General features: G+C 42.0%; 1 protein-coding gene across 1 annotated transcript in view; it reads right to left on the bottom strand.

Moving 5' to 3' along the window:
• LOC128946102 (transcription factor RFX3-like) overlaps window positions 1–27387 on the bottom strand; it is a 154979-nt gene that overhangs the window by 39436 nt on the left and 88156 nt on the right. The window contains exons 8-12 of the mRNA XM_054290006.1: window positions 27206–27318; window positions 26285–26400; window positions 25644–25798; window positions 5707–5804; window positions 5241–5390 (exon numbers count right to left, since the gene is read on the bottom strand). Of these exons, the coding sequence (XP_054145981.1) occupies window positions 5241–5390; window positions 5707–5804; window positions 25644–25798; window positions 26285–26400; window positions 27206–27318 (632 nt within the window). The remainder of the gene's footprint in view (window positions 1–5240; window positions 5391–5706; window positions 5805–25643; window positions 25799–26284; window positions 26401–27205; window positions 27319–27387) is intronic.

Raw genomic sequence — 27387 nt, 5'->3', positions numbered from 1 at the left:
ACAGCCACACCAAACTTTCACAAATCAGAAATCTTCTATACATTTCCCTGGAAATGTGGGGAGCTTCTCCCATAAATAGGGACACCTGCTTCACAGTTACTCCCAAGGGGTTAAGTGAAGGAATCTGTACATTATCATCATTTTGGTGGCAAGTTGCATTTGACTCCTAATCAATACTATTTCTTTTGCTAGTGTTAATATGCTACCTTGATATTGTGCACTGTTTTATGTTATGCTGTAATCTACTAGTAGTTTAGTTTTATACTGTGTATTAAGTGACTCTGATTTAGATCTTTCATCTGTTATTTCTTGTCTGTTCAATAAATAATTTATTTTTATAAATAGACCTGATTCACCATCACTATAACTGGCTGGGCCAGAGTGATTCCTTAAATTTAAACTCCTGCCAAAATCTGAGGCTAAGGCAGGGCTTGTCTGAAGCTCCCACTCATCCCATGACATGTGGAGACATAGAGAATTCAACAGCTGAATCCCTTGTCTCACAGGACCCTTCTGCTGTGGGGCTCCTGCAGGTCAAAGAACAACGGGTACCAATTGCTACCACAACAGTGCACTGTCAAAAACACTGCACCGACTGGTACTCTGTGACCCCCATTCATGAGATGATTTGTGAACTGGAGAGCCAGGGAGTGCTCAGCAAGACTTGCTCACCCTTTAATAGTCCTATCTGGCCAGTGTGTAAGTGTAATGGAGAGTGGAGACTGGCAGTGGACAATCATGACCTGAACGAAGTCATACAACCACTGAGTGCTGCTGTGTTGGACATGCTAGGACTTCAGTATGAACTGGAGTCCAAGGCAGCAAAGTGGTGCCACCATCGATATTGCTAATGCATTTTTCTCCATTTCTTTAGCAGCAGAGTGCAGGCCACAGTTTGCTTTCACCTGGAGGGGCATCCAGTACACCTGGAACCAACTGCCTGTGGTATTGCATACCCCCCTCGCCAGGCCACATTATTATCTGAGAAATGCTCATTAGGAGCCTTCACAAACAGTTCCTCTTGAGCTTATCAAAAACACTGTCTGTTCCCAGGAACCTGTGCTGTCTAATGAGCTCCTGTTTTTTAATTAACAGCCTTGGAAACTTATTTTTCTTGCCTGAATAAAAATCCAAGTGGAATAATATTTTTTAAATCAAGCTTTCAAAGAAAGTTGCTGACCTGAGTTGCAGCCAGAATAGAAAATTATTATGACTAAAGTCCACTCTCTTGTGACCCTATCAACAGTGGTCCTAAGTAAGATCCTTTGAGCTCTCCTGGACTGCAGAAGGCTGTTGCCAGCAATGTCCCTCTGAGTAGGGTCTCTCAGAGCCAGCGAACTCTCAAATTTGCTATACTCAGATGATCACTAAATGACAACAATGGATCCTGGGCTGATACCCTCACTCCTGAGGAGTCAACCCTTCACCCTCTGAGAAGATGCAATGGCATCTGAAGTGCGTATCTCACTGAATTTGGGGGGATTTTTTCACAGGTACCATCTTTGTACATGCGAGTTTGCATATGCTGTAGCAAATGTACCAGGAATGTTGTTCTCCTAGATTCTCAAGTATTTTAGATTTGTAACTAAGTTAGGACTGCAAGTAAGTTACTGTTGTAGTATAGCAAATTCTATATGAATCCTTTACTAAATTGCTTAACTTATCAATTGAGTTTAAGTACTATTAAGTTTAAATGCTGTTGTTTAAGTTAAATGAAGTGCTGTTCATCAAGTCCAGGGCGAGGTTTATCACTGGAGTCTACTCTGAAGCTTGTGACTCAACAGGAGTGTCTTTCATATTCCTTTTTTACCCTTACCATTTCCTAGCCTCTTGTTTTCCCCTCCTCCTGTCCCAGCCTCCACATAGATAGTTTTGTGTTTATTTTGATTTGGATTAACTGACTTCGGATTTTTGTTTGCTTTTTCTCTGTGTGTTTTAACCATCTAGTAAATAAAAGAGTGAACCTTGCCAATGAACTTTGTCATGATGTGGCTTTTTATATTAAACTTTTGCTGGTGATTAGGTGAACTTAAAACACTTACTCACAACATTGCCCCAGGAGTGGAAACAGAGCCCGCTATTTGCCATGGACTGATCTAGACTGCACTGGAAAAGGGTGAGGCTCCAAAATACTTACAGTACATTGATGACATCATCCTGTGGGGCAACACAGCAGAGGAAGCTTTTGAGAAAGGGGAGAAGATAATCCAAATCCTCCTGAATGCCAGTTTTGCCATAAAACAAATTAAGGTCAAGGGACCTGCCCAGGAAGTTCAGTTTTTAGGAATAAAATGGCAATATGAATGTCATCAGATTCCAAGGGATATGGTCAACAAAATAGCAGCTATGTTCCCACTGACCAGCTAGAAGGAAACACAGGCTTTCCTATGTGCTGTGAGTTTTTGGAGGATGCATATTGCAGATTACAGTCAGATTGTAAATCCTCTTTATCAAGTGACATGGAAGCAGAACAATTTTAAGTGGGGTCCTGAACAACAAGCTTTTGAACAGGAGATGGTTCATGCAGTAGCCCTTGGGCCAATCAGGACAGGACAGGATGTAAAAATGTGCTTTACACCACAGCCAGGGAGAATGATCCTTCCTGGAGCCTCTGTCAGAAAGCACCAGGGCAGACTTGAGGTCAACCTCTAGGTTTTTGAAGCCAGGGATACAAAGGATCTATGGCCTGTTACACCCCAACTGAAAAAGAGATACTATCAGCTTATGAGGGGCTTTGAGCTGCTTCAGAAGTGATTGTCACTGAAGCACAGCTCCTCCTGGCATCCTGACTTCCAATGCTGTCTGGATGTTCAAAGGGAAAGTCCCTTCAACACATCAGACCACTGATGCTACGTGGAGTAAGTGGGTTGCACTGATCACACAGCAAGCTTGAATAGAAAACCCCAATTGCCCAGTAATCTTGAAAGTCATCATGAACTGGCCTGAAGGTGAAAATTTTGGACTATCAGAGGAAGAGGAGGAGAAGGTAACACATGCTGAGGAGGCTCCACCATATAATCAGCTACCAGAAAATGAAAAGTGATACAGTCTCTTCACTGACAGTTCCTGCCGTATTGTAAGGCTCCATTGAAAACAGAAAGCTGCCATATGGAGTCCTACATGGTGAGTTGCAGAAGTTATTGAAGGACAAGGTGGATCAAGGCAAGTTGTACCTCAAGGAGATTTGATTTTTGGGTGAGAACAGTCTGCAGTGTTGAATTGTATAATACTGGTTGCTGAATGATACTGCCACTGTATGTCATAACTACCATGGACAATGAGGATGGAGTGCTCCAGATACACCAGTCCTGATGCAGCTTTCAACCAGCCAACAGCACACCAGCTCTCTTGTCCTGGAAGACATCTAGGATGGAAAGAACCTACAGTCATGGACTAAATGAACTCAACAGACATCTTGGAGGGATGGCCATTGACTCTGGCAATGACACCTGTGATTGTGCATATATGTGTGTGTGTGTGTATATATATATATATATATATATATATATATATATATATATATATATGTATGTATATAGTTGGAAGGTGTAGAGGTGGATGATGTCCTGGTTCTGGCCAGGACAGGGTTAATTTTTACTGTAGCCAAGAGGGGGCATGTCTAGGACCTGGAGGCTGTTCTATACTATCTCATGTAATTTTCCAGGAATGGGAAAAGGAGTCCCTTCCAGGTCAGGGTAGTGTGGCAGAGGTCAAGTATTGTTGGGCTCCATTTGGTGTAGTGGTGAACATTTCCATGTAAATTGCTCACCTCTCTTATACACTTTTGGTATTAATATTGTTGCTGTTACTGTTTGTTTTCTTATCTCATTGCTGTTTCTAGTAAATTGTTCTTATCTCAACCCATTTTTTTTACCTTTTGTACTTCCAATTCTCCTCTCCGTCCTGACACGGGGAGGGGAAGAGTGAGTGAGTGAGTGAGTGGCACATGGTCTGGGGTGTTTCAGTAGGAACACTAAACTGGGGAATACCATTCCTAAACCATGACAAAGGACTTAAGGCCAAATATAATTTCTGTTACATTTTTTAATCGCCTCACTTTAAAAGAACTTTCTTTTATAGGCAAAAAAGGATTGTTGTGTTTATCCACAGTCTGCGATATATTACTCATTGCCTAATGAGTAATATAAATAGCACACAATTGGACAAACACAGTCTACATGCAATAAAGAGCAATTCACAGTATTATCATGGAATATGACTATAATAAATTTTAAAGTTTTAATAAGACCAATATGGATACTTCTGTTAAATGGAAAAAACAATATTGATTAAACAAAGACCATATTCTTAAACTCTAGCTATCACATGCCAAGTTAACATCTCAACTTTCATTAACTCTATATCTTACCACAGAACAATTTTTAATATTCCATATATTTGGTTACATACTAAATCTTAGGTAGTTTACATACTCTTATGCAATATAACTATATTGTGTTAAATGTTATTTATACAAAGACCTTTGCAACAAACAAAAAGAATTCAACTGTGCTAGTGAAGTTCTGAACTTCTTTTAAGTTAAAATGTTTTAAAATGTTTGTTAATGAAAGAAGACAAGTGTATGACTACCAGTAATCTGGGCCATGTAAGTTAGTTGAGCACCAGAAGAAAAAACTTGTTTCTTCTAAGCAGAAGAAAGAGATAAAAAGAAAACCTTTTTCTACACCAAATGAAAAATAAATTGATGTTTTACAGATAACTGGAAACTAGTTCTAACCATTTACTTAGGAAAGGTTGGAAATGTAAACACAAACAATTAAAGAAAGTATGCTAATGATATTGTATTTTAAATAAAAATATGAAACATATTAAAATAATTAAACCATCTGTACTAGAAATAGTGCTTTATGATCAGTATTTTTCAATGAAAGATCAGAAGCTATGCTGTCCAAGATTTCATCTTCAGGTATTGTTCATGCTGTTCATTCTAACACGTGTAGTCTACACTTTCATCTGCATTGAATAAAAACTGGCAGAATGCATGATCTGAAGGATAAGAAGCCTTCAGAGAAAATGGAAACAGATAATGTTTCTGAGGTTCTATTTTTCTTATGGCCAAAGCAGAAACTGGAAAGTTTTGACTGAATCACTGTATATATATATAGATCAGGAAAATGTTCCCACTTTGCTTTCTTGATAAAATAAGAACTAACAATAAAATTTTTTTACATGTGTGGAAATAATTATTTTTTAAGTCTGGGTTTTAAAGTTAAAGGTACCTGTACATTGGCAAAATCCACACGGTTGAGATCACTGAGCATCTGGTTGATCTGAGAAGTGTTCTGAAGCACAGCCCGAGCTGCCTGAGCCAGGTGATTGAGAGATGTGTATCTTCTCAAAGTCTGGGCAAAGGCACTTACAGTGGCAACCTATGAAGAAATCCATTTATCTTAACACATTGTATTATCAACCAAACTTCTGTTTTGTCTATTTTAATTCTAAAATTGCTGTATTAATTTATGAGCCCTCAGATATTGCAATTTACATATAATGGAACAAATACTGTTTTTCCTATGATTTATTTTTGGCAAAACAAAGTTATTTCCAACCCCATGGTTCATGTTTGAATTTTAACCTAAATATGACATTTAGCATAAAAGTTAAAATGCTGCTATTTTTAGATCTTGAATGACATCTAGTGTACAATTGCAGAAAGAGAAGAAAACTGCAGTCATCTTTGTTTACCTTGCTTTGTATCATTCTCTGTGGAATATTGTTCATGGCACTGGAAAGCCAACCTTCAAGGCTTTTTGCAAAATTGCGAATGGCCTGAGTCAAGGCACCTAAACATTAAAGAATAAAAAGAAGATTAAAAATATGGCAAGGTGTCTCTCTTGAAACCTTTTGCATCTTCAGTATTTAAATATTCCACATTGAGAACTACTGCATTTATTGGCTCAGAGACTTATCCAGTTAGGTTTGGATCCCTATCATTACAAAAAGTATGTTGATAAGTTGTAGTAAGTTCAGTAGAGGGCCACTGACGTGGTCAGGGAGCTGGAGCACATACCTTATGAGGAGAGGCTGAGGGAACTAGGTTTTTCAGCCTGAAATAGAGAAAGTTTAGGGAGGATCTAATACCTACAAGGTATCAAGAACAGACTCAGCCTCTTCACAATGATGCATGGCAGGAGGGGGATAAACACTGGGCATAAACTGAAAAAGAGTGATCCTGACTTGATAGAAATTTTTTCACCTTGAGGACAGTTAAGCAGTGCCAATTCATGGCCCTTCATTGGACTCTCTTCAGTATGTCCATCTCACTCTTGTACTGGGGAAACCAGAACTAAATACAGGACTCCAGGTATACAGCACTCAAATGGTGCTGAATAAAGGGGAAGGATCGCCTACCTGGACCTACTGACAACACTTTGTCTAATACAGCCCAGGATACCACTAGCCCTCTTTGCAGCAAGGGCACTCTGCTGGCTCATGTTCAACTTGGTGTCCACCAGGACCCACTGGTCCTTTTCTGCAAAGCTGCTTTTCAGTTGGTTGGCCCCCTTGGCACGTACTGGCACGTGGGATTGTTCCTCCCCAGGGGCAGGACTTGGCACTTCCCCTTGTTGAACTGCATGAGGTTCCTGTCAGCCCATTTCTCCATCCTGTCGAGGTCCCTCTGGATAGCAGCACAACCTTGTGATGCATCAGCCACTCTTCAGTTTATTCAGCATAAACAGAACATGATGATTGGGGATAAAAGCATCATATAGTCAGCCTAGGACAGTCATCAACAAACTTGCTGAGGGTATGCTCTGCTACATCATCCAGATCACCAATAAAGACATTGAACAGTGTTGGACCCAGTACTGACCTCTGGGGTACACTGCTATTTACTGGACTCCAACTAGACTTTGTGCAACTATAACTATAGGATTCTCTGGAGTGCTGCAATGGATAAATACAGAATCTTTAGGGGAAACAAGACAAAAAGGTGCTATATATGAAAGAGGAGCTGCAATACATAGAGCTTTGCCGAGGGATGGATGATAAGCCAGTTCAGACCTTAAGGGTCCAGGTTAGATTACATAACAACATGGGTGATGTTGTGGGTATCTGATACAGCCTGCCTCATAAGGAAAAAGTACATGAAGTCTTGTGGTGGCTTGACCTTGGCTGACTGCCAGGTGCTCACCAAGCTGCTCTATCACTCTCCCTTTTCAACAGAACAGTGGAGAAAAATACAAAGAAATGCTCATGGGTCAAGATAGGACAGGGAGATCACTCAGCAGTTGCCAACACAGGCAAAATAGACTCAACTTGGGGAAATAAATTGAATTTATTGCCAATCAGAGTTGGAGAGAGATACAAGAACAAATCTAAAAAATAACTTCCTCCAACCCTCACTTCTTTCCAGGAACAACTTAACTCCCAACTCTTCTACCTCCCAAGTGGCCCAGGGCAACAAGAAATGGGGACTGCACACAGTTCATAACACTGTCTCTGCCTCTCCTTCCTCCTCACGCTCTTTTCCTGCTCCAATATGGGGTCTCACCCATGGGAGACAGTCCTTCGTGACCTTCTTGAACATGAATCCTTCCCATAGGCTGCAGTTCTTCACAAACTGCTCCAGCATAGGTCTTTTCTATGGGGTGAAGTCCTACAAAAACAGACTGTTCCAGAATTTGTCTCCTCACAAGGTCACAGGTTTGTAAGAGACGGTCTGAAGTTTCCCTCTTTTGCCTCATGACCGTCGCAAGGACAGAGACCGGGACCCTGAAGACCCTGACTGGAGTTCTGGCCTGGTTGAGGTGGATGCTCGCCAAGTGATTGTTTGCAGCTGTGTCTATAGTGCCACCATGGTATACTGCTTTCTAGCAGGGCCTGGCAAAGGGGCAACTCGCCCTATATGCTTGCACCTGCTTCATGACAGTAGCCCATGAATTTCCCCATCTCTTGGCCAAATGAACTTTCTGGGGTAACTTTGGTGGTCCCCCATGGAAAATCCTTCATCTGTTTCACGACCACCGTGGCAAACGGAGATTGAAGCTCCCTCCCAAGGACTGAGACTGAGACCCTTATAATTCTGACACAGGGGCGCTGGCCTGACTGAAGCGGGATGTCTGCCAAGTGTTACCTGCAGATGTGGTCATTGGACCAAGAAAACAATAGCTCCCGCTCACTGCTGAGATTGACTTATCCTGTTTCAGAACATGGGCTGTCTGTAACCGTTTTCAATAGACTTATTCTTCATTGTCTTTTACCTGTTCCCCCCTCAACAGAGGACTGTAATAGACCCCTGAGTTAACCAAGACCTCGAGATTCTCCCCGACGTGACAAGGTGGATCTATTGGCTGGTCCACAAGGATTTTGTCTCTATGTCTGGAAGCTATACCCCTTTCCCCTCTTTCTCTCTCTCTCTCTATCCTTTATCTCTTTTCTAATCTCTCTATTGCATTTGCTGTGGGCACTCAATAAAAGGTGCATTTGTTTTCATTAATACTGAAATCCCCTTTGTGTTGTTTTTTGCACTCTAAGATCAGTTAACGAACCATCACAACCCCACTTATACGAGCAGATCGTGACAAGGATCCAGCAGAAAACCTGCTCTAGCATGAGCTCCTCTCCATGGGACCACTGCTCGTGACAAGACCCTGCTCTAGCACGGGCTCTCTATGGGCTGCAGCTTCCTTTGGGGTATGTCCACCTGCTCTCGTGTGGGATCCTCCATGGGCTGCAGGATGACAATGTGCTTCACCATGGTCTTCCCCATGGGCTGCAGAGAAATCTCTGCTCCAGCAACAGGAGCACATTCTCCCCTCCTTCACTGACCTTCGTGTCTGCAGAGTTGTTTCTCTCATATATTCTCACTCCTCTCTCCTGGCTGCTGCTGTGACCCATTTTTTTACTCTTTTTTGAAATATGTTACCACAGAGATGTTACTAATGTCTCTGGTTTAGGCTTTGGCCAGCTGCAGGTCCATCTTGGAGCCAGCTGAAAGTGTCCCTTTCTGACATGGGGACAGCTTATGGTATCTTCTCATAGAAGACATTTGTGCACCCCCCACCTCTACCAAAAGCTTGCCATGTAAAGCCAATACAGGTCTCCTTCAGGTACCTGGAATAAGTTTCATGTTTACAGGCTCCAATTTTGATGAGGGACTTTGTCGGAGAATGACTTAAAGAAAAGGCCATGAGACATAAAATTGAGAGAAAAGTATAAGGGAAAAGTAAGGCCGTTTCTAACAGTTCTCAGCCTTCTGACTTGTATAAACAATTAGACTCTCTCAGGCATCACTCTATAAACAATAAAGTTCTCAGCTTGTCTTCCCATGGCAAGCAGAACACCGTCCTTGGGAAGGCCTGCCATCCTGAGAACAGATGTAGAAGTTTTGGGAATACTGGTTTCTGTTTTAGTTTCTGGTTTCTGTTTTGGTTTCTGTTTTTAATAAACAATTGTAGGTATTCTAAAACAAAGGGAGTGGTTAGAAGTTTCTCTGTTAGCCTATCATGACATTGGATTACAGAATATTCATGGCGTTCGTTAGCACTGTTATTTAAGGTGATTGATTGATCAATAAAGTTGGAGTTCGATGCATCAATCGGATGGTCGTGTCTCCCTTCACTTCAATATATGGTGACCCCGACGTGATAGCGAACACCACGGGGAAGCGAACGCCACGCGAAGTGAAGACAGGTTCGGGTTCCGTAAGATCGAAACTGCAGCCGGAACGGCGAAGAAGCGCGAAGGACAAAGCGGAGGGTAACCCGCCGGCCCGCGCCGCGCTGCGAGCGACTATACAGATAGGCTCGTCCGATACATGCGGCCGCGACCTTGATTTGAAGAGCTGCAACGTGCGCACATAGGTATGGAAAGGCAAGCTGCATATGAACTTTTTATTACCCTTTTGCAAAAACGGCAAATTAAGGGAATAGATTTACAGAAAGAGTTACCAGGCCTTTTAGTTTATGGCCTAGAAAGGGGGATCTTTATAAATCCTCACACAGTTCACGAATTGTCTGAGTGGCGTAGATTTGGTGATTTATTGTGGCAGGCTACGTTAGATGATGATAAAACTGCTAAGAAGTGGGGTAAATTATGGCGGGTCGTTAACACCGAACTGTTGCGAATTCAAGCTGAAAAAAGGGCTGCTCACCAGGCTACTGCCGCTTACGATCGTAACAAAGAATGCCATCAAGATAGGGAATTTGATAAGAACGCGGGAATTCCTCTTGGTCCCGCGACGCGGACAGTTTTATTACCTGCTTCACCGCCTCCCTCGGAAAGCCAGGCTATGAGTCACACTATGAGCCAGGCGCAGTCCGCCTCGCTGCCCGCCGCGCAGCCCCCCCTAACGAGCCAAGCTCCGCGGGGTGCCCTGTTGTCTGCTTTGCCGCAGGCTACACAGAGCACCTCTGACTCTCCCGTACCTGCTGCGTCTCAGCAGCTGGGGCCAGATACGTGTACTCCGTTCCCGATAAGCGATCAGCCGGTCCCTGGGTCGGAAATCGGCTTGGCGGCGGCGATTGCGAGGGAAAGACGGGACGCGTGGGCTGCCCTGGCCAAAGATGCAATTGACAAGGGAGATCAAGAGCTGATAAGTTCGGCTCGAGAATTGGCTTGTCCGGTTGTCTTTAACCCCCAGCCTGGAGGAGGTTTTCAAGCCACAATTAGCGCTCTTGACTGGAAGCTGTTATCTCAGTTGCGAGCTACTGTTAGTCAGTTTGGCTTTAAGAGTGAACCAGCTAAGCAAATGCTCGATTATATTTTTGACACCAGTATCCTTCTTGTTAATGATTGTCGTGGGATAGTTAAATTAATTTTTACTCAACATCAACAATTGCTGTTTAACGCCCACTGGCAAGCTTTAGCTAATGAGTGTGTGGCAGTTCAAAGACAGCCGGGGGATCCCTTGCATGGTATCACTATTAATGAGCTTATGGGGCTGGGGCCTTTTCTTCGTACTGATGCACAAGCTTTAATAGGTCAAGAAAAGTGCCGGGAGGCAATGCGGTTAGTCAGACTCGCGATAGATATGGTGAAGGAACCAGGAGGGATACCAGTGTATATGGGAATTAAGCAAGGCAAAGATGAGACCTTTGGCGCTTTTGTTGATAGAGCTGCGGCTGCAATTGAGAGAGCCGGAGTAGCAGAATTTATGCGCGAGGCTCTCCTTAAACAGTGTTGTATTCAAAACTGTAACTCTGCTACTAGAAACATACTTAACACCTTAGGTGCAAATTGGACTATCGAGGAAGCATTAGAAAGAATGGCGCTCATTCCTACTGGCCAGCAGGCTTTTGTGGTAGATGCACTTAAACAGATAGGAATAGGTTTGCAAGAACAGGCAAGGTCCTCTCAGAGTCAGGTGTTAGCCGCTTTTGCACCTCTTCAAACGTCCGCTGCGTTTGCAACATCAAATAAAGAGGGCCGCACGAAATGCTGCGAAGGCAAGGGCCGCTTGCGCCGGGAATGCCAAGCACCGAAGAAGCCGCCGCCGCAGGAGCCGAGCCGCGCCGCCCCGAGAACGGAGCCGCCGCCGCAGAAACCAAGCCGTGCCACCCTGAGAGCCGCGCCGGAAGTGATCAAAGAGCATCGCGGGGGGAGCGACCGGAGCCGCATCGCCCTCATGTGTGAACTGGGGGCCAGATGTCCACGGGCGGCCAGTTGCTGCTTGGGAACAGTAACTGGACATCAGAGAGCAGGTGATGGAGGAGCAATCATGCTGTGCATTGATAGTTTTCGTCCTGCTGTTTAGATCGACCAACATCTTTTCTGGGCTCTGATGAGTGTCCAGCGCCATCCATTTTCAGGGCTAGTTACACACTCCTTAGCGGATTCCGACTTCAGAGTGCTTTTTCGAGCGGGAGCGTTTCTCCCTCTGCCCCGTAGCCGGCAAAAGCTACAGTTTAAGATCTAACAGCCGTAATAACTGTGACTCTTGTCAACAAAAGAAAAGATTCCTATTGCAATTAAAAGATTAGTGAAACTAAACAAGCGACACCAAGGACTATTGCTGTCAGGATGTTTTTCACCTAAGTTAGTAAAGATCTTTTGTTCTCCCCAGCACAGACTGTAAAGCAGAAATCAGCGTAAATGAATGCGAGAGTCAAATTTCGGCCGATTTGGCTCGGCATTGGTTATGCTGTCTTGGAAACACCTGTATTGCCAGAGACTTTGAACATCAGAAGCCCGGATGGCTGGGCCGGTGGAACATTAGACTTTAAAGCTGTCCTTTGAAAAGTTTAAAAATGTTGAGATGTGTTGGATTGATTGGATGAGTGAGATGTTGTGAGTGTGTTTTTTGGTATAAATGCTGCAGCAAAAAACGTGAGAAAGGTTGTTTTGGTTGAGTGTTTTGGAATCGGGCCCGTGAGTGAGTTATAGTGAATGCCATATATTATTTCTATAGAAAGTTTTATCTGTTATTAAGTAGTTTAAGTTGGGTTATCAATTAAGTGCCATTAAATGTTAAGGTTAAGTTTGTTGAGCTTGTTTTCGGTTGGGTTCGAGGTCTTTTAAGTTTAAATTATATATAGGTTTGAGTTGTGTGGGATTTGAAGAAAATTAATTTTTGCTAAGTATTATTAAGTAAGTTAAGTTAGATTCTGTTAAGTTTGAATTAGATTTAAGTGATTTTACATGATTTGCAAATAAGTCTGTTAAGTTAAATATTTTAAGTGCTTTAAATGCATACTACTTTTTCACCACTCCAAATTAACAAAGGACTGAGAATCTCCCAGTTGATGCCATTTGAGCCAAATGACTAAAGGATTACAAACTGAAAACTGACTTTGAACATTTCTGGGAAGCTCATGAAAAAAGGTGGATGTGATAACTTCAAGGACAGAAAGAATCATTTTCAGGCTTTTTCACCTTCTCTCCAGGTTCGCATGAATGAAAACAGTTAACAGCTTTCTTTTCTTAGTCCAATTACCACCTGTTGTGCAATGCCTGATAAGGCCTTAACACGCCGTTGCTGGACGACCAGAGAACTGATTGACATTATTGAATCATTATCATCTTTACATATACGAGGACTGGCAAAAGAGGACTGTTTTGAATGTCACAGCCCAAATTGTGCTGCTTGGGTTGCACTGTGTTGTGGGGGTTGTGATCAGTTGTTACTTTTTCATTTATGGTGCCACACCTGTAATTATAGGCACATCTGGGAACATAATTGGGAGCAGGCACTACGGAATTAGACAAGGCTAAACACTGCTTCAGCTTCAGACCTTTATAAATCTCATGAGCAAAATCTTAGCTTATTATCAGTGGGAGGTACAGTATTTTGAAAAGGGGTTAAAGCTCAAAGTACATCATATATAGCCTCAATAAGGTGTAGAAAACTGGTGCCTTTAACACAACATTCTGTTGTAGGCCCTATAAGAAGAGATCCCAATCAAGCATTAAATAATTGCAGTTCAGCTTTGATTACTCTAATTTCCAAAGGATGAGTCAGCATAAACAGACATGGGCTACTCTGGATTCATCTCTAAACCTGGAAATAGTGTCCAAACAGCTTTATAACCAGTGTAAAGGCTACTATTATGACACCTAGGAAATTACCCACAGGAATATTTCTAATTTGTGGAGATAGAGCCTGGAATGGAATACCAGCCCAAGTGCAGGGTGGATCTTGTTATTTAAGCAAGTTATCATTATTCCACCTCTGAGCACTGGTTCTGATCCTTCTCCACAGGATCACATTTCTGACACTGAGTGTCCTGTTTATCCTCAGGCCTTTGGTGCAGCTGAGCCCTGGCAGAGCGGGGTCTGCACTTTTGGAGTTTGTTACGAGGCCCATACGAAGCTACTCTGAAGTTTAAAGTGTTGCCAAGCATAGTGGATGAGTTCCCTTCTCTTTTCTTTGCCCCTGATAGTGAACAGGAGAACCTGGCAAACTAACCTCTTTTCTCTCAAAGAAAAAACGGGGGAAATGTCGGAGAATGACTTAAAGAAAAGGCCATGAGACATAAAATTGAGAGAAAAGTATAAGGGAAAAGTAAGGCCGTTTCTAACAGTTCTCAGCCTTCTGACTTGTATAAACAATTAGACTCTCTCAGGCATCACTCTATAAACAATAAAGTTCTCAGCTTGTCTTCCCATGGCAAGCAGAACACCGTCCTTGGGAAGGCCTGCCATCCTGAGAACAGATGTAGAAGTTTTGGGAATACTGGTTTCTGTTTTAGTTTCTGGTTTCTGTTTTGGTTTCTGTTTTTAATAAACAATTGTAGGTATTCTAAAACAAAGGGAGTGGTTAGAAGTTTCTCTGTTAGCCTATCATGACATTGGATTACAGAATATTCATGGCGTTCGTTAGCACTGTTATTTAAGGTGATTGATTGATCAATAAAGTTGGAGTTCGATGCATCAATCGGATGGTCGTGTCTCCCTTCACTTCAATAGGACTTGAACAGCAGAGCTGTCCCTATCTGCTAGAGAGACAACAAAGCAGAGCAAAAGCAACCCAAGAAGACAGTTGAACAGTGCAACTGGTCACCCAGACAGCTTTGTGTAGCTTCCATCCTTAGATGTTTTCAAGACCTGACAGGGTAAAGCCCTGAACAAACAAGTGTGAATTCAGCATTGACCGTGCTTTGAGCAGGAGGTTGGACTAGAGACCTCCTGAGGTACCTTCCAACCTGAATTATTCTTTGATTCTATATTGTGTAATAGTTATTTAGTTTCTGATTTAACAAACAGAACTGACCATTTCACCTAAGACCCCTTCAAAAAACTTATGATCAGCAGTGAAAATTCTTTTTGGCATTCCTACAGGTACATCAGTAATTGTAACAACTGTTTCCTATCTTCTGAAAACTTTCATAATGAATTTTCTGCCATAAATTTTTTGCCTTCAGTGCTTTTGCTTTTAAAGAGCAAAACCCCACAGGACACAGCAATTATTGCACTAGTTCAATTTCCTCAAGTAAGCTTGAAGTACCCTGAACCATTGCCAACATGTTTTTCTTTTAGTTCTGAAGAAAAAAATGCAATGTGCAATGTTCAATGACGGTATCAATAAGGAATATATAAGAATTTATTAAACAAACAAGGTAGAATTGCTCATACTGGTGTGAAAATTTGGTGGTGGAGAATGAATGCTGCTACAGTAATAAAGAAGAAAAAAAACAAACAAAAAAGGGAAATATTACTATCTATAAGTGATTTTGTTTTTATTACATCAAAGAAGAAACAGTGGAAATAAACAGTGAATTTTGTTTATGAGGCAAAAGAGCACTTTTGGTAGAGTAAGAATTAATTGCTCATGGAAGTGACCTAATATGAGAAATGTCCTTTTTCAGCTTGAGTAATTGATGAATCCTGTAAATAAAAACTTCTTCTAGTAAAGTTAGCCAATTTGCTTTAAAAAGAAAGAAATATTTTATATTTTAAAGCATTATTTTCTTCAAATTTATAGTGATAACTGGTTTGTGTAACTGTCCCCAAATGTGAAAGCTCATATGAAATTTAATTTGGACTTATAAAACTTCTGAATTAGCTCCATAGAATGGGCTTTTTCTTTTTTCTTTCTTGAGGTTTCCAGGCAAAGAGTAAACACTCTTTTTCACTGTCAATCATTTAACCCACATGTTTCTACATTAACATTTTTGTATGCACTTGCTAATTAACAAAGCATTCGCTCATGTTTATTTATTACCTGCAGAACAAAAAAAAAAAAACCTCATTCAGATAGTTTGCAAAGTGTTACTAAACACACATTAAATGATACAGCAAAAAACGTTAAAAGGGAAACATGTATTTTTGTATAAGCCTTCAAAAGCTTGTGTTTCCCATCTGAAATAGTTCTTCTACATAAATAACAAGATTTTGCATTCTTTCTGGTATTTGTAATTGCTGAAAAATTGACAGATACAACATGAAAAATATCTTGAACATAACTTCTCTGTCTGGAAGAGGAACTCCCAAACAAGTTTGGTGCTATCCATCCTGTCACTTGTGAAGAGATAATAAGGCCATTCTCAGGGGAAAGGATCTATTGCCATTAATACGCAGTGGCTCTGGTCTTTTGCTAGAATCATAAGATAATAAATTTTGCTCCTGACTGAAGTATAAAATGTTTGGACTCTTTTTAAAAAAAGAAATGGGGCTTTTTCCCACACAGTAGTTTTTCATTTATTTTGTGGACACTGAAATGTTTTCACAAAAATTTCAACTAACCAAATTTTACTTAGAGCTTGCTTTTCACAAGGTTTTCTTCACTATTAATTTATTTTACGGTAATATTTATTAGGAAGTTATGTGAAAGAGTAGGTTTCCCCAAATACTTGTCCTAGGGTGACTTTACGATGCTTGTATCCCCATTCATGCGTTCTGTTTATGCTGGATATTATGTTCTGTGCCTTCAAGACTGGCTCTGAAGAGCAAATGTTTTGCTTTGGTTTTGTTATCAGCCTGCTCCCCCATGGCTGGCAGGACACAGAGATGGGGCAGTACATCATGCGGCTTTTGCCTTTTGCTTGGCTTTTTGCTTTGCTCTTGCTTTTTGCTTTGCTCCTGCTTTGCTCTTGCTTTTTGCTTCTGCTCATTAGTTAGTTTAGCTAAGCAGTCTGAATTTTTCCCTGGACTGTTTTTCCTTTCCCTTTTTTGGAACCACTTGAACCTGCTCTGGACTGGGACCTGGGAAACACCGAGAGTTTGCACCTTGTGGCCTGCAGCAGCTATTCCCAGCACCAGAGGGACTGATAACAGAGCAATCACTCCCAAGAGAGACTTTCTGAATTTGTCATCTTTTTCAGAGCAGTGAAAGAGTGTTGTCATCCGGTATTGTTCATTTTGTGTGCTGAGGGGTGCTTTGCCTGTTAAATAAACAGGTTTTTTCCATTTGTCTCCGAGGAATCCTTCCCGAACTGGTTGGGGGGAGAGGCCGTGTGGGTTTGCTTTCTGGAGGGGCCCCCTTTGGAGGTTTTCTCCCAAATTTGCCCTAAACCAGGACATACTGAAAATCAAGAAAAGAAAAAAAGATGAAACTCAAAAATAGAATTATCAGTTTGCATCCTTGTCCTCAGCAATGGTGTTAATGTGTCACGGGGTACCACTTTCAGCCATCAGAGCAACTATCCCCATAAAGTCAGAGGCCTCAATCCAGACCAAACTTCTGAGGGAAGATGCAGCTCAGAGTACAGCAAGTGCTTGGGGTCTCTTGCTGAGGCTGAGGCAGAGTGGGACAGTTTCCTTGCCTGCAGAAGGTGTGCAGTGGAACAGGACCTGTGTTGCCAAGGAAATGCAGGAAGAGGTCAGCAGACTGTGCAGTATCAGAGAAGGTGAGAAAGAGAACTCTTGGATCTTTTTCAAGACCCTGCAGCCTGAAGTCTCAGCTGTATTGAAGGAGAATCAGGTGGTCTGTGCTAATTGGATTATGAAATTGCAAAGGCTGGAAGCCTATGACTTCTGGAAACAGAAAGAAGGCTCCTGCTTCACTTGCATATCTCCAACAAAGAACAGATGCAGTACCCTCACAGCAGATGAGGGTCTGGCAACTCTGTCCAAGAGCTAGTTAAGCCTGAGCCATGCAGCAGCACCAGAAGGAAGTGATAACTGATAATGGGAGACTCCATGCTATGGGGATTGGGGCCCATATCTGCCAACCTGACCTGCTGTGTTGGAAGATTTACTGCTTGCTGGGGATTGGATCTGGGATGCTGCGGTGATGTTGACAAGGTTTGTGCAACCCTCGGATTATTACTCCTTGCAAATCTTTATGTGGACACCAATACTGCCAGAGGAGACCTAGAGCATATAAGTGTGACTACATGCATCTAGGGGCAATGGTCAAGGGTATGGGAGCCCAGGTAGTTTCCTCATTGGTCTTTCCAGTGAAAAGCAAGAGCTTGAGGGGGAATGGAAGTATCCTGTGGGTCAACAGTTGCTTGCCCAGCTGGCAATGACAATCGGCATTTGTATTTTATTACTGTGGGGACCCTTCTTTAAAGATTGAAGACTGTTAGAGATGGGATCCACCTGACCAAGTGGGGCAAAACTATCTTTACCAACAGGCTGGCCAACCTGGTGAGAAGAACTTTAAACTAGAAATAAAGGGGAATGGAGATGATGACCCACAGTCAAGTGAAGGAGTACTGGAATGAGTTGGTAAGCAGAGTGTTATGGAAAAAAAAGAGCTTGTAATTGGCAAAACAGAGATGAAAAGGAGACTGCTGGACCAAATTCTTACAAACAAGGAAACTTTTCTTACAATTCTTACAAACTGTTGGTGATATGAAGGTTGAGGGGAGTCTGAGCTGCATTAACCATGAGATGGTGGAGTTGAGTATACTGAGAGGATGGAAAAAGGAAAATGGCAGGATAACAACTCCAAATTTCAGGAGAGCAGACTTTGGCCTGTGCAGAGACCTGCTTGGAGGAATCCCATGGAAGACGGTCCTGGAGAGCACTCTCGATCTAGGAAACCTGTTTGATATTCAAAGATCACCTCCTCCAAGCTCAAGAATAGTCCATCACAATGAGCAGGAAATCAAGCAAACGTGACAGGTCTGCATGGATGAACAAGGAGCTCATGACTTAACTCAAACATGAAAAGGAAGCACACAGGAGCTGCAAAAAGGGGCAAGTGACCCAGGAGGAATGCAGAGACACTGGCCAAGTATGCAGAAATGGGGTTAGGAAAACCAAACTGGAGTTGAAACTGAGGAGCAACATTAAGGGTTTCTACAGGTACATCAGCAGAAAAAATGAAGACCAGAGAAAACGTGGGCCTGGTGCTGAATGGGAGCGGGGAACCTAATGACAAAGGCTGAGGTACAGGATGCCTTCTACACTTGAGTCTTTACTGGTAAGGACTACCTTCAGAAATCTGAAGCCTCTGAAACCAGAGGAAAAGTCTGCAGCAAAGAAAACTTCTCTTCAATAGAGGATGACCCAGTTAGGAAAACATTTAAAAAATTGGAGAGGCATAAGTCCATGGCCCTGATCAGTGCACCCATGAGTGCTGAGGGAGCTGGCTGATTTCACTGTGAGGCCACTCTCAATTATCTTTGAATGGTCATGGTGATCAGGGAAAGTTCATGAGGAGTAGAAGAAAGCAAATAACCATGTCCCTAAGCACCACATCTATATGTCTTTTAAATACCTTTTAAAACTAACCAGAACTTGTGGGTCCCTAAGCCCTCAAAGCAGATTCTGAGGGTACTCTGCTACATATCTCCCTTAATAGCTTAGTTTGCTTTCTTAAAGTCCAGTGTAACAACTCTGCTGATGTTTTTTCTCACTACACTGAAAATTTTAAACTCAAACATTGCATGATCATAGAATCATTAAGATCATTGAGTCCAACTGTTGATCACTGTGGGCAAGACAGCCACCAACCATCACATCTCCCAAGAGTCCTTCTCTAGTCACAAACAAGTCTAGGAGGGCATCTTTCCTAGTTGGCTCACAGAGTACTTGTAACAAGAAGTTACCTCCCACAAACTTCAAGACTTCCCAAGGCCTGTTCGTCACAGCAGAATGATATGGCCAGTTGATGTCCGGGAAGTTGGAATCTCTCATAAGGATGTGGGCTACTGATCCAGAGATTTCTCCTAATTGCTTACAGAAGAACTCATCACTGCTTACATCCTGGCTGGGAGATCAGTAATAAACACTCACTATAATATCTCCTTTGTTTTCCATCCCCTTAAGCCTCACTCAGAGGCTCTCCACCACATCACTGCCAGCTGTAAGGGCTGTACAATCAAACCTCTTCCTTACATATAGTGCCACATGTCCATCTCACCTGCCCTGCCTATCCCTCCTAAACAGCCTGTAGCCCTTCATCCCAGCATTCCAGTTGTGAGACTCATTCCACCTAGCAAATATAGCACTACCTGCTATATCAGTTAGACATACTCAAGTCTATGGGACTGGATGGGATCCACCCAAGGTGGAATGTTTTGGAGCAGATCACCCCTACAAAGAGGGGTCTGGACAGGCTAAATTGATGGACTGAGGTGAATTGTATGAGGTTCAGCAAGGCCAAGTGCCAGGTCCTGCACCTGGGTCACAACAACCCCATTCAGCACTACAGGCTTGGGGAAAGCAGGTGGAAAGCTGCCCAGTGGAAAATAACCTGGAGGTGTTGGCCAATAGCCAGCTGAACATGAGCCATCAGTGTGCCCAGATGGCCAAGAAGGCCATGTATCGGAAATAGTGCGGCCAGCAGGACCAGGGAAGTAATTGTCCCTCTCTACTGGGCACTGGTGAGGCCATACCTCGAGTACCGTGTCCAGTTCTGGACCCCTCACTACAGAAAGGACATTGAGGTTCTGGAGCAAGTCCATAGAAGGACAAGGAAGCAGGTGAAGGATCTAGAGAGTAAGTCATATGAGGTGTGGCTGAGGGAGCTGGGGTTGTTTAGCCTGGAGAAAATGAAGCTCAGGGATGATCCTATCACTCTCTACAACTACCTGAAAGGAGGTTGTAGTGAGGTAGAGCTTGGCCTCTTCTCCCAGTCAACTAGCGACAGGATGAGAGGACATAGTCTCAAGCTGCACCAGGGGAGGTTTAGGCTGGACATCAGGAAGAATTTCTTCACAGAAAGGGTTGGTAAGCATTGGAAGGGACTGCCCAGGGAGGTGATGGAGTCGCCATCCCTGGAGGTTTTAAAAAAAATGGATGTGACACTTAGTGCTATGGTGTAGTTGACAAGGTGGTGATTAGTTAAATGGTGGACTCAATGTTAGAGGTCTTTTCCAACCTAAATGATTCTGTGATTCTGTAATAATATTTATAAGACACAGATGTTTTGGTATTTCCCAAGTAGAGCTTACCCTAAGTCAAGGACTTTTCAGTATCTCATGCTCTGCTAGTGAGGTGCACAAAAAGCTGGGAGGGAGCATGACTGGAACAGGAGACCTGAACTTGCCAAATGGATATTCCACTCCATAGAAGGTCATGCCCAGGATATAAACTGGAAGGAGTTTGCTGGAAGTGATCAATTGCTGCTCAGGGACAGGCTGCGCATCGGTCAGCAGGTGGAGAGCAATTGTATTGTGCATCACTTGTGTTTCTTGGGTTTTATTTTTTTCTCTCTCTCCTTTTCATTACAATTATTATTATTGTTATTATCATCATTAAAAATATTAGTATTATTATATTTTAATTAGTTTCAATTTTTAAACTGTTCTTAACTCACAAGTTTTACTTTTTTCTAATTTCCCATGCAGCTAGTGGAGGAGGGAGCATATGTGTGGTACTTATTTGCCAGCTGGGGTTAAAACACAACACCATCTAAGTGGCCAGAATATTTTGGGGGACTGTATCAAAGGCCTTACATAAATCCAGGTAGATGACATCTGTAAGCTCTCCCCTTTTCCACTGATGCAGTCACTCCATTGTACAAGGCCACTAGATTAGTCAGACATGATTTGTCCTTGGTGAAGCCATGTCACCTGTGTCTAATGTCCCCCCTGTCATCGATGTAGCTTCCAGGAGGATCTGCTCTGTTAAGGAAACTACCCAGTCTGACCATACACGAGACTCCTTAGAGGCACCAGCTCAGGCTGTTTCTGTGCTGCTGTGCAGTGAATAAATTGCTTTATGGAACGAGACACCTGAGATTGCTATGGGACACTTGGGGTCGAACTGGTAAGGAAACCTGGTCTGACTGCATGTGAGTGGGGTGTGCAGGGGCTCCCTTCAGCTCACTGGAGCCACCACTGCGAAGAGGCTTTAGTCCCAGCAGTTAAAGTCTCTGACATTTGGAGTGTGACTGCCAGAGACTCTCCTGAATGGTAAGACTGGGAAGTTTCCTTTACATGCTCCATGATCTTACAGGTAACAGGTGAGGCCAACTGGTCCGGTAGTTCCCAAAACCTTGTTTTTACACTTTTTAAAAATGAGTGCAATGTTTCCCTTTTTCCAGTCACTGGTGATGCAGTCTGACTGCCATGACTTCTTAAATGTAATGGAGAATGGCTTGTGAACTACATCAGTTCCTTCAGGACTCTGGCATGCATCTTGTTGGGTCATGGAATCATAGAACTATTTAAGTTGCAACAGACCTCTAAGATCATTGAGTCCAACCATTAACCTAACACTGCCAAGTCCACCACTGAACTATGTTCCAAAGTGCCACAGCTATGTCTTTTAAATACCTCCAGGGATGGTGACTCTAATGCTTGACAACACTTTCAGTGATGAAATTTTTCCTAATATCTACTCTAAACCTCTCCTGGTGCATCATGAGGCCATTTCCTCTTGTCCTACCACTTGTTACTAGGGAGTAGAGACCCCCACCTTGCTGCAAGCTCCTTTCAGGTAGTTGTAAAGAGACATAAGGTCTCCCCCGAGCCTCTTTTTCCCCACACTCCAGCTCCCTCAGCTGCTCCTCATAAGACTTGTGCTCCAGACCCTTCACCAGCTTAATTGCCTGGTTTTGGACACACTCCAGCACCTCAATATCTTCCTTGAAGTGAGGGGCCCAGAAGTGAACACAATATGAGGTGCAGCCTCACCAGTGCCAAAAACAGGGGAACAATCACTTCCCTGGTCCTACTGGCCCCACTATTTCTGACACAAGCTAGGATGTCTTGGGCCTTCTTGGTCACCTGGGCACACTGCTGGCTCATATACTCCCCACATAAACTCATGACATGTTTGTAGCCCTCCTGAGTTTCCTGTCCCTCCTTCCAAAGGTCATAAACCCTTCTTTATTTTTCCCTGAGTTCCAGCCTGTCCTGGAGTGACATTATGATGCTTGTATCCCCATTCATCCGTTCTGTGCCTTTAAGACTGGCTCTGAAAAGTGGAAGTTTTGTTTGGGTTTCCCTTATCAGGACACAGAGACAAGGCAGTACATAGGGCTGTTTTCACTTCTAGCTCGCAGCTCGCTGCTTTTGCTTGCTTGCTTTTCTGCTCTTGCTTCTGCTCTCGCTTTTGCTTCTGCTTATTAGCTAGTTTAGCTAAACAGTCCAAATTCCTTCCCGGACTGTTTCTCCTCTCCTGTTCCTGTGACCATCTCGAACCTGCTCCGGACTGGGACCCGGGAACACCGAAGGTTTGGCTGCAGCAGCTGGCCCAGCGCCGGAGGGACTGAGAACAGAGCAACCACCCCGAAAGAGACTTTCTGATTTTGTCATCTTTCTCAGAGTGGTGTCAGCTGGTATTGTTCATTTTGTGTGCGGGGGGTGCTGTGCCAGTCAAATAAACAGGTTCTTTCCACTTCTCTCCGAGGAATTTTTTCCCGAACCGGTTGGGGGGAGGGGCCGTGTGGGTTTTGCTTTCTGGAGGGGCCCTCCTTTGCAGATTCTTTAACAAATTTGCCCTAAACCAGGACACAGCCAAAGTTCTCTGTTCAGCCAAGCCAGTCATCTTCCCCGCAGGTTCATCTTTGAACACGTGGGGACAATCTGCTCCTGCGCCTTTAGAATTTCATTCTTGAAGAATGTCCAGTCTTCCTGGACTCCTTAGCCCTTCATCACTGCCTCTCAAAGGACTCACTCAGCCAGTTTCCTAAACAGGCCAGTCTGCTCTCTGCAAGTCCAAGGTAGCAGTTCTGTTGTCACTCCTCTTTACTTGTCTGAGAATCAAAAACTGTCATTACATGATCGCTTTGCCTAAGACATCACCCAGCAGTCCATCACTGTTCACATACAACAGGTCCAGCAGGGCACCTTCCTGAGTTGGCTCACCATCTGTGTCAGGAAGTTCTCTTGCACACACTCCAGGAACCTCCTAGACTGTTTCCTCTCTGCTGTGTGGTATTTTAAGCAGACATCTGATAAGTTGGTCTCCCACGAGAACAAGGGCTAGTGATTATTAAGACTTCTCCCAGCTGTTTATAGAATATTTCATCTGCCTCTTCACCCTGGTTGAGTGGTCTATAACAGATTCCCACAATATCTGTCTTGTTGGCCTTGCCCCTGATTCTTGATTAAACACTCAACCCTATAGACACCATCGTTAAGCTCCAGACAGTTGAGTCAGTCCCTAACATACAGAGCTACCCTACCATCTCTCCCTCCTCGCCTTTCCCTTCTGAAGAGTTTATAGCCATCCATTGCAGCACTCCAGTCATGTGAGTCATCCCACCATGTTTCTGTGACTGCAATTATGTCATAGTTTTCCTGCTGCACAATGGCTTTCAGCTTCTCCTGTCATCCCATGGACTGGTGTATGCTCAGATTCCTCAGGTGGTAACAAATCTGATCTTCTCCCATGATGGGAAGGATTTCTTCCTCCCAGTCCCTACCTTGAATTTCAGGGTCTTGAAAGATGTGGGAAGAGAGATTGCTGGTGTCAGGGCAGTCCCCCAGGAGGATCAGAGCCTGTGAGTGTGATGCTTCCTGTAGCTGAAGTAAGAACACTTCATCAACAGGCTCCCCTTGATTGGGCAGCCTGTAGCAAACACCAACCATGAAGTTTCCTTTGTTGGCTTTTCCCTTATTTTTACCCAAAAGATTTCAACCCATTCAGCACTTGTTTTCAAAGACAGCTCTCTCCAGTCAATTTTTTTTTTTACACAGAGGGCAACCCCTCCACCCCTTCTTCCTTGCCAATGCTTTCTGAACAGTTTATAGCCATTGATTGCAGCGTTTCAGTTGTGTGATTTGTCCCATTGTTTCAGTGATGGTATTAAATCATAGCTTTCCAGGTGCACAGAGGCTTCCATCTTTTCCTGTCTGTTATCCATCCTGCATGCATTGCTATAGAGGCACTTCAGTAGACCTATCAACCTTGTCACCATTTTAGAGGAACACAATTCCTTTGTGGCATTTTACAGGTGTCTTCTTGTTGGTTCCTAATATTCCTTTTATAAATTCTTTTAATCTTATATGATATATATACATATATATATATATATTATATATATGTTATTATAATTACATTTCAAGATTTAACACAACATACAAAACATGCAATAAATGTTTTTAAAAAGAATTTAGCCTTCCTGGAAAACAATTTAAAAATCATTTACTACCAAAAGCAGCCATTAAAAAGTACCATGGATGCTATAAAAGAATGCTCTATTCCTGATAATGGTCAGTTTGCCATAATATCAGAATCAATCAATGAGTCCTTCATACTGGAAATCGAAAATAAACTATAATAGACTGGAACAATAAACAAGTCTTAAGATGTTTGATAGTGTTATGTTGGTTAAATAGGTATCAAAACTGATAAGGTTTTAGAAGCCGCTAATAATACATTAATGTTTAATTATCCAAAACTAAAATGACAAAGTATATATATTTTACTTTTTTTAACAACTAGAACTTATATATAAAAAACTTAAACTAAAGCCTACTGAAGTCAACAGAAAGACTGTCTTGACATTATTGGACTCAGGCTTAGGGCCATAGTACATTCACAGCTGTCAGTTAGACTAGAACTAGTATATTAAAAAAGCCATATTTATCTTTGATAAAAACTTAGAATTAGCAGTAAAAAAGTCATAATTCATAATAAAATATATTCTTAAAAATTCTATGGGCTTTCCTAAATACAATGAAACATCCACTCTGCTTTTCTTTAAATACAATGCTTACATCAACTCCAGTATGCCTTTCTAGTCAACAAAGTTAAGGAAAGATCACACACATACACACATGACATTTAGATCCTTTGAAATCATTTCCAAAAGTTTCACGAGGCACAAAAATCTCACCACATAAAACAAAACAAAAGACAGTCTTATGAAATGTTATCTGTGTTTAACTTACTAGGAATAGGTCTAAGGACATCAGGAATGAGAATCTCCACCAAAGCCTGGTACATCACATGGTCACAGTTACCCATCCATTTCAGAATAGACTCATTTTTGCACAGAGTAATAAGTTTTCCTTTTGGAAGTCGACTTTCTATTTCACTCAGATTGCTGTTGTGAATAAATGTAACAAATGGAAATGCATTTACATACAGATAAGTGCAATTCATTTTGAAATAGATTATTTAATGAAAACTTTATAGATGTTTCTGTTACATCCAATTGAAACTCTAACTTCATCATATGAAACTGGGGGGGAAAATGGCCTCCAAAGTTCTGCTCCAGACCATAAATAATGCAGAGATATGATAAAAATGGTCCTTGCAATTTAAACAGACCAGACAACATATTGTGAAAAGATACTTTGAATCTAGTAATCCAAATGAAAAAAAATAGATGTATACAATCATTTCAAGGCTGCAGTTTGACATATACCAACACCCTATATATCAAATAGCAGACAACACAAATTTAACCTGAAAAACTATTGCTATCAGAAAAGGTTCTTAGCCTATAGGTAAAACTAAGTCTTCTATTGATTTGACTCCTGCTGTTATATCATGATGTTGAACAGTAAGCAAAGATACATTTACTGACCTCAGTTCAATAATAGCCACATCGTCAGCTGGAGCAGAGGGAGAATAGCGCCAGAAAGTTTGCCACAATTTTTCTATCAGGCTAAACTGAAGATTCACAATAACATCCACTATTGCCTAAAGAAATATAAAATCAGTGCAGATAGTCTTCTAAGTGATTCTCCCCACTATTCTTTCAAGGGGTATAGCTGCCCCTGGTCATTTTGCAGAAAAAATATTAAAATGTATGCTTATAAATAAACATATAATATCCTTTTTAATAACTTTGGAGCAAAAATTTCTCCAACTGTCTGGACTGGTGTAACCAGAAGCTAAGATCAGGCCAAGTGACTAAGATCAGCCCTCCAGAAAAGAGCCTAAGCACATATATCAGGTGAATTCACTTAAACTGAACTTTTAACACTATTGAAAACACAAAGGAAACCTATTTCATTAATTTTGTTACTTCATTACATGCTTTAAAGCACCTTCAACAATAATTTTAAAACACGTTATTCAATATAAAATGCGGCCTTAAATTCTTAAGCAACCTGCTTCTTTAAAACTTGAAGAAAAAAATTAGTTTGTTTTTAACATAAACATTACAAATAATAATTTAATATTATTCCATCTCATATTAAAAAAGCTCAATTCTGAATATATATTATCCAAAGTTTGTTTTATCTAAAATTCTCAAAATCTACACATTATTACATTCCTGTATCGGTATTCTATTACATGGGGTCTTTTTTCCTGTTAAGAGAGAAATTTCAGGGGTCTTTTTGTAAATGTCCTTTCTGAATAAGCAAAATATTTGAGAATCACATAAGATACAAGTAGGCTGGCTGTAATCTGTTTTGTGTCAGTCACCTTGTTGTTCTGATTCTCACTAGACAACATGAATTTTCAAAGAATGATTTCTGTGAAAAGATACTTTTCTTACCTCACAGTGTTCTCGATAAAGACTTTGCAGTGATTTTATGTCCTCAAGGGTAGTACCATCTGGCAGAGAAGATATTTCAACTTCTCCAAACTCTGGAAGTACTCGAGATGCATCTGTTTCCATGACAACATAACAGAACAAAGATATTGCAAATTCTGCTAATTACAGTTTGATCAGAAAAC

Source organism: Melozone crissalis, unplaced genomic scaffold (genome assembly GCF_028551555.1).
Source record: "Melozone crissalis strain CALT ecotype California unplaced genomic scaffold, PUWL_Pcris_2 ptg000074l_1, whole genome shotgun sequence".
NCBI classification, from domain to species: domain Eukaryota; kingdom Metazoa; phylum Chordata; class Aves; order Passeriformes; family Passerellidae; genus Melozone; species Melozone crissalis.
The sequence above is the reverse complement of the archived record's forward strand: the minus strand, read 5'-3'. Positions and strand labels throughout refer to the sequence as shown.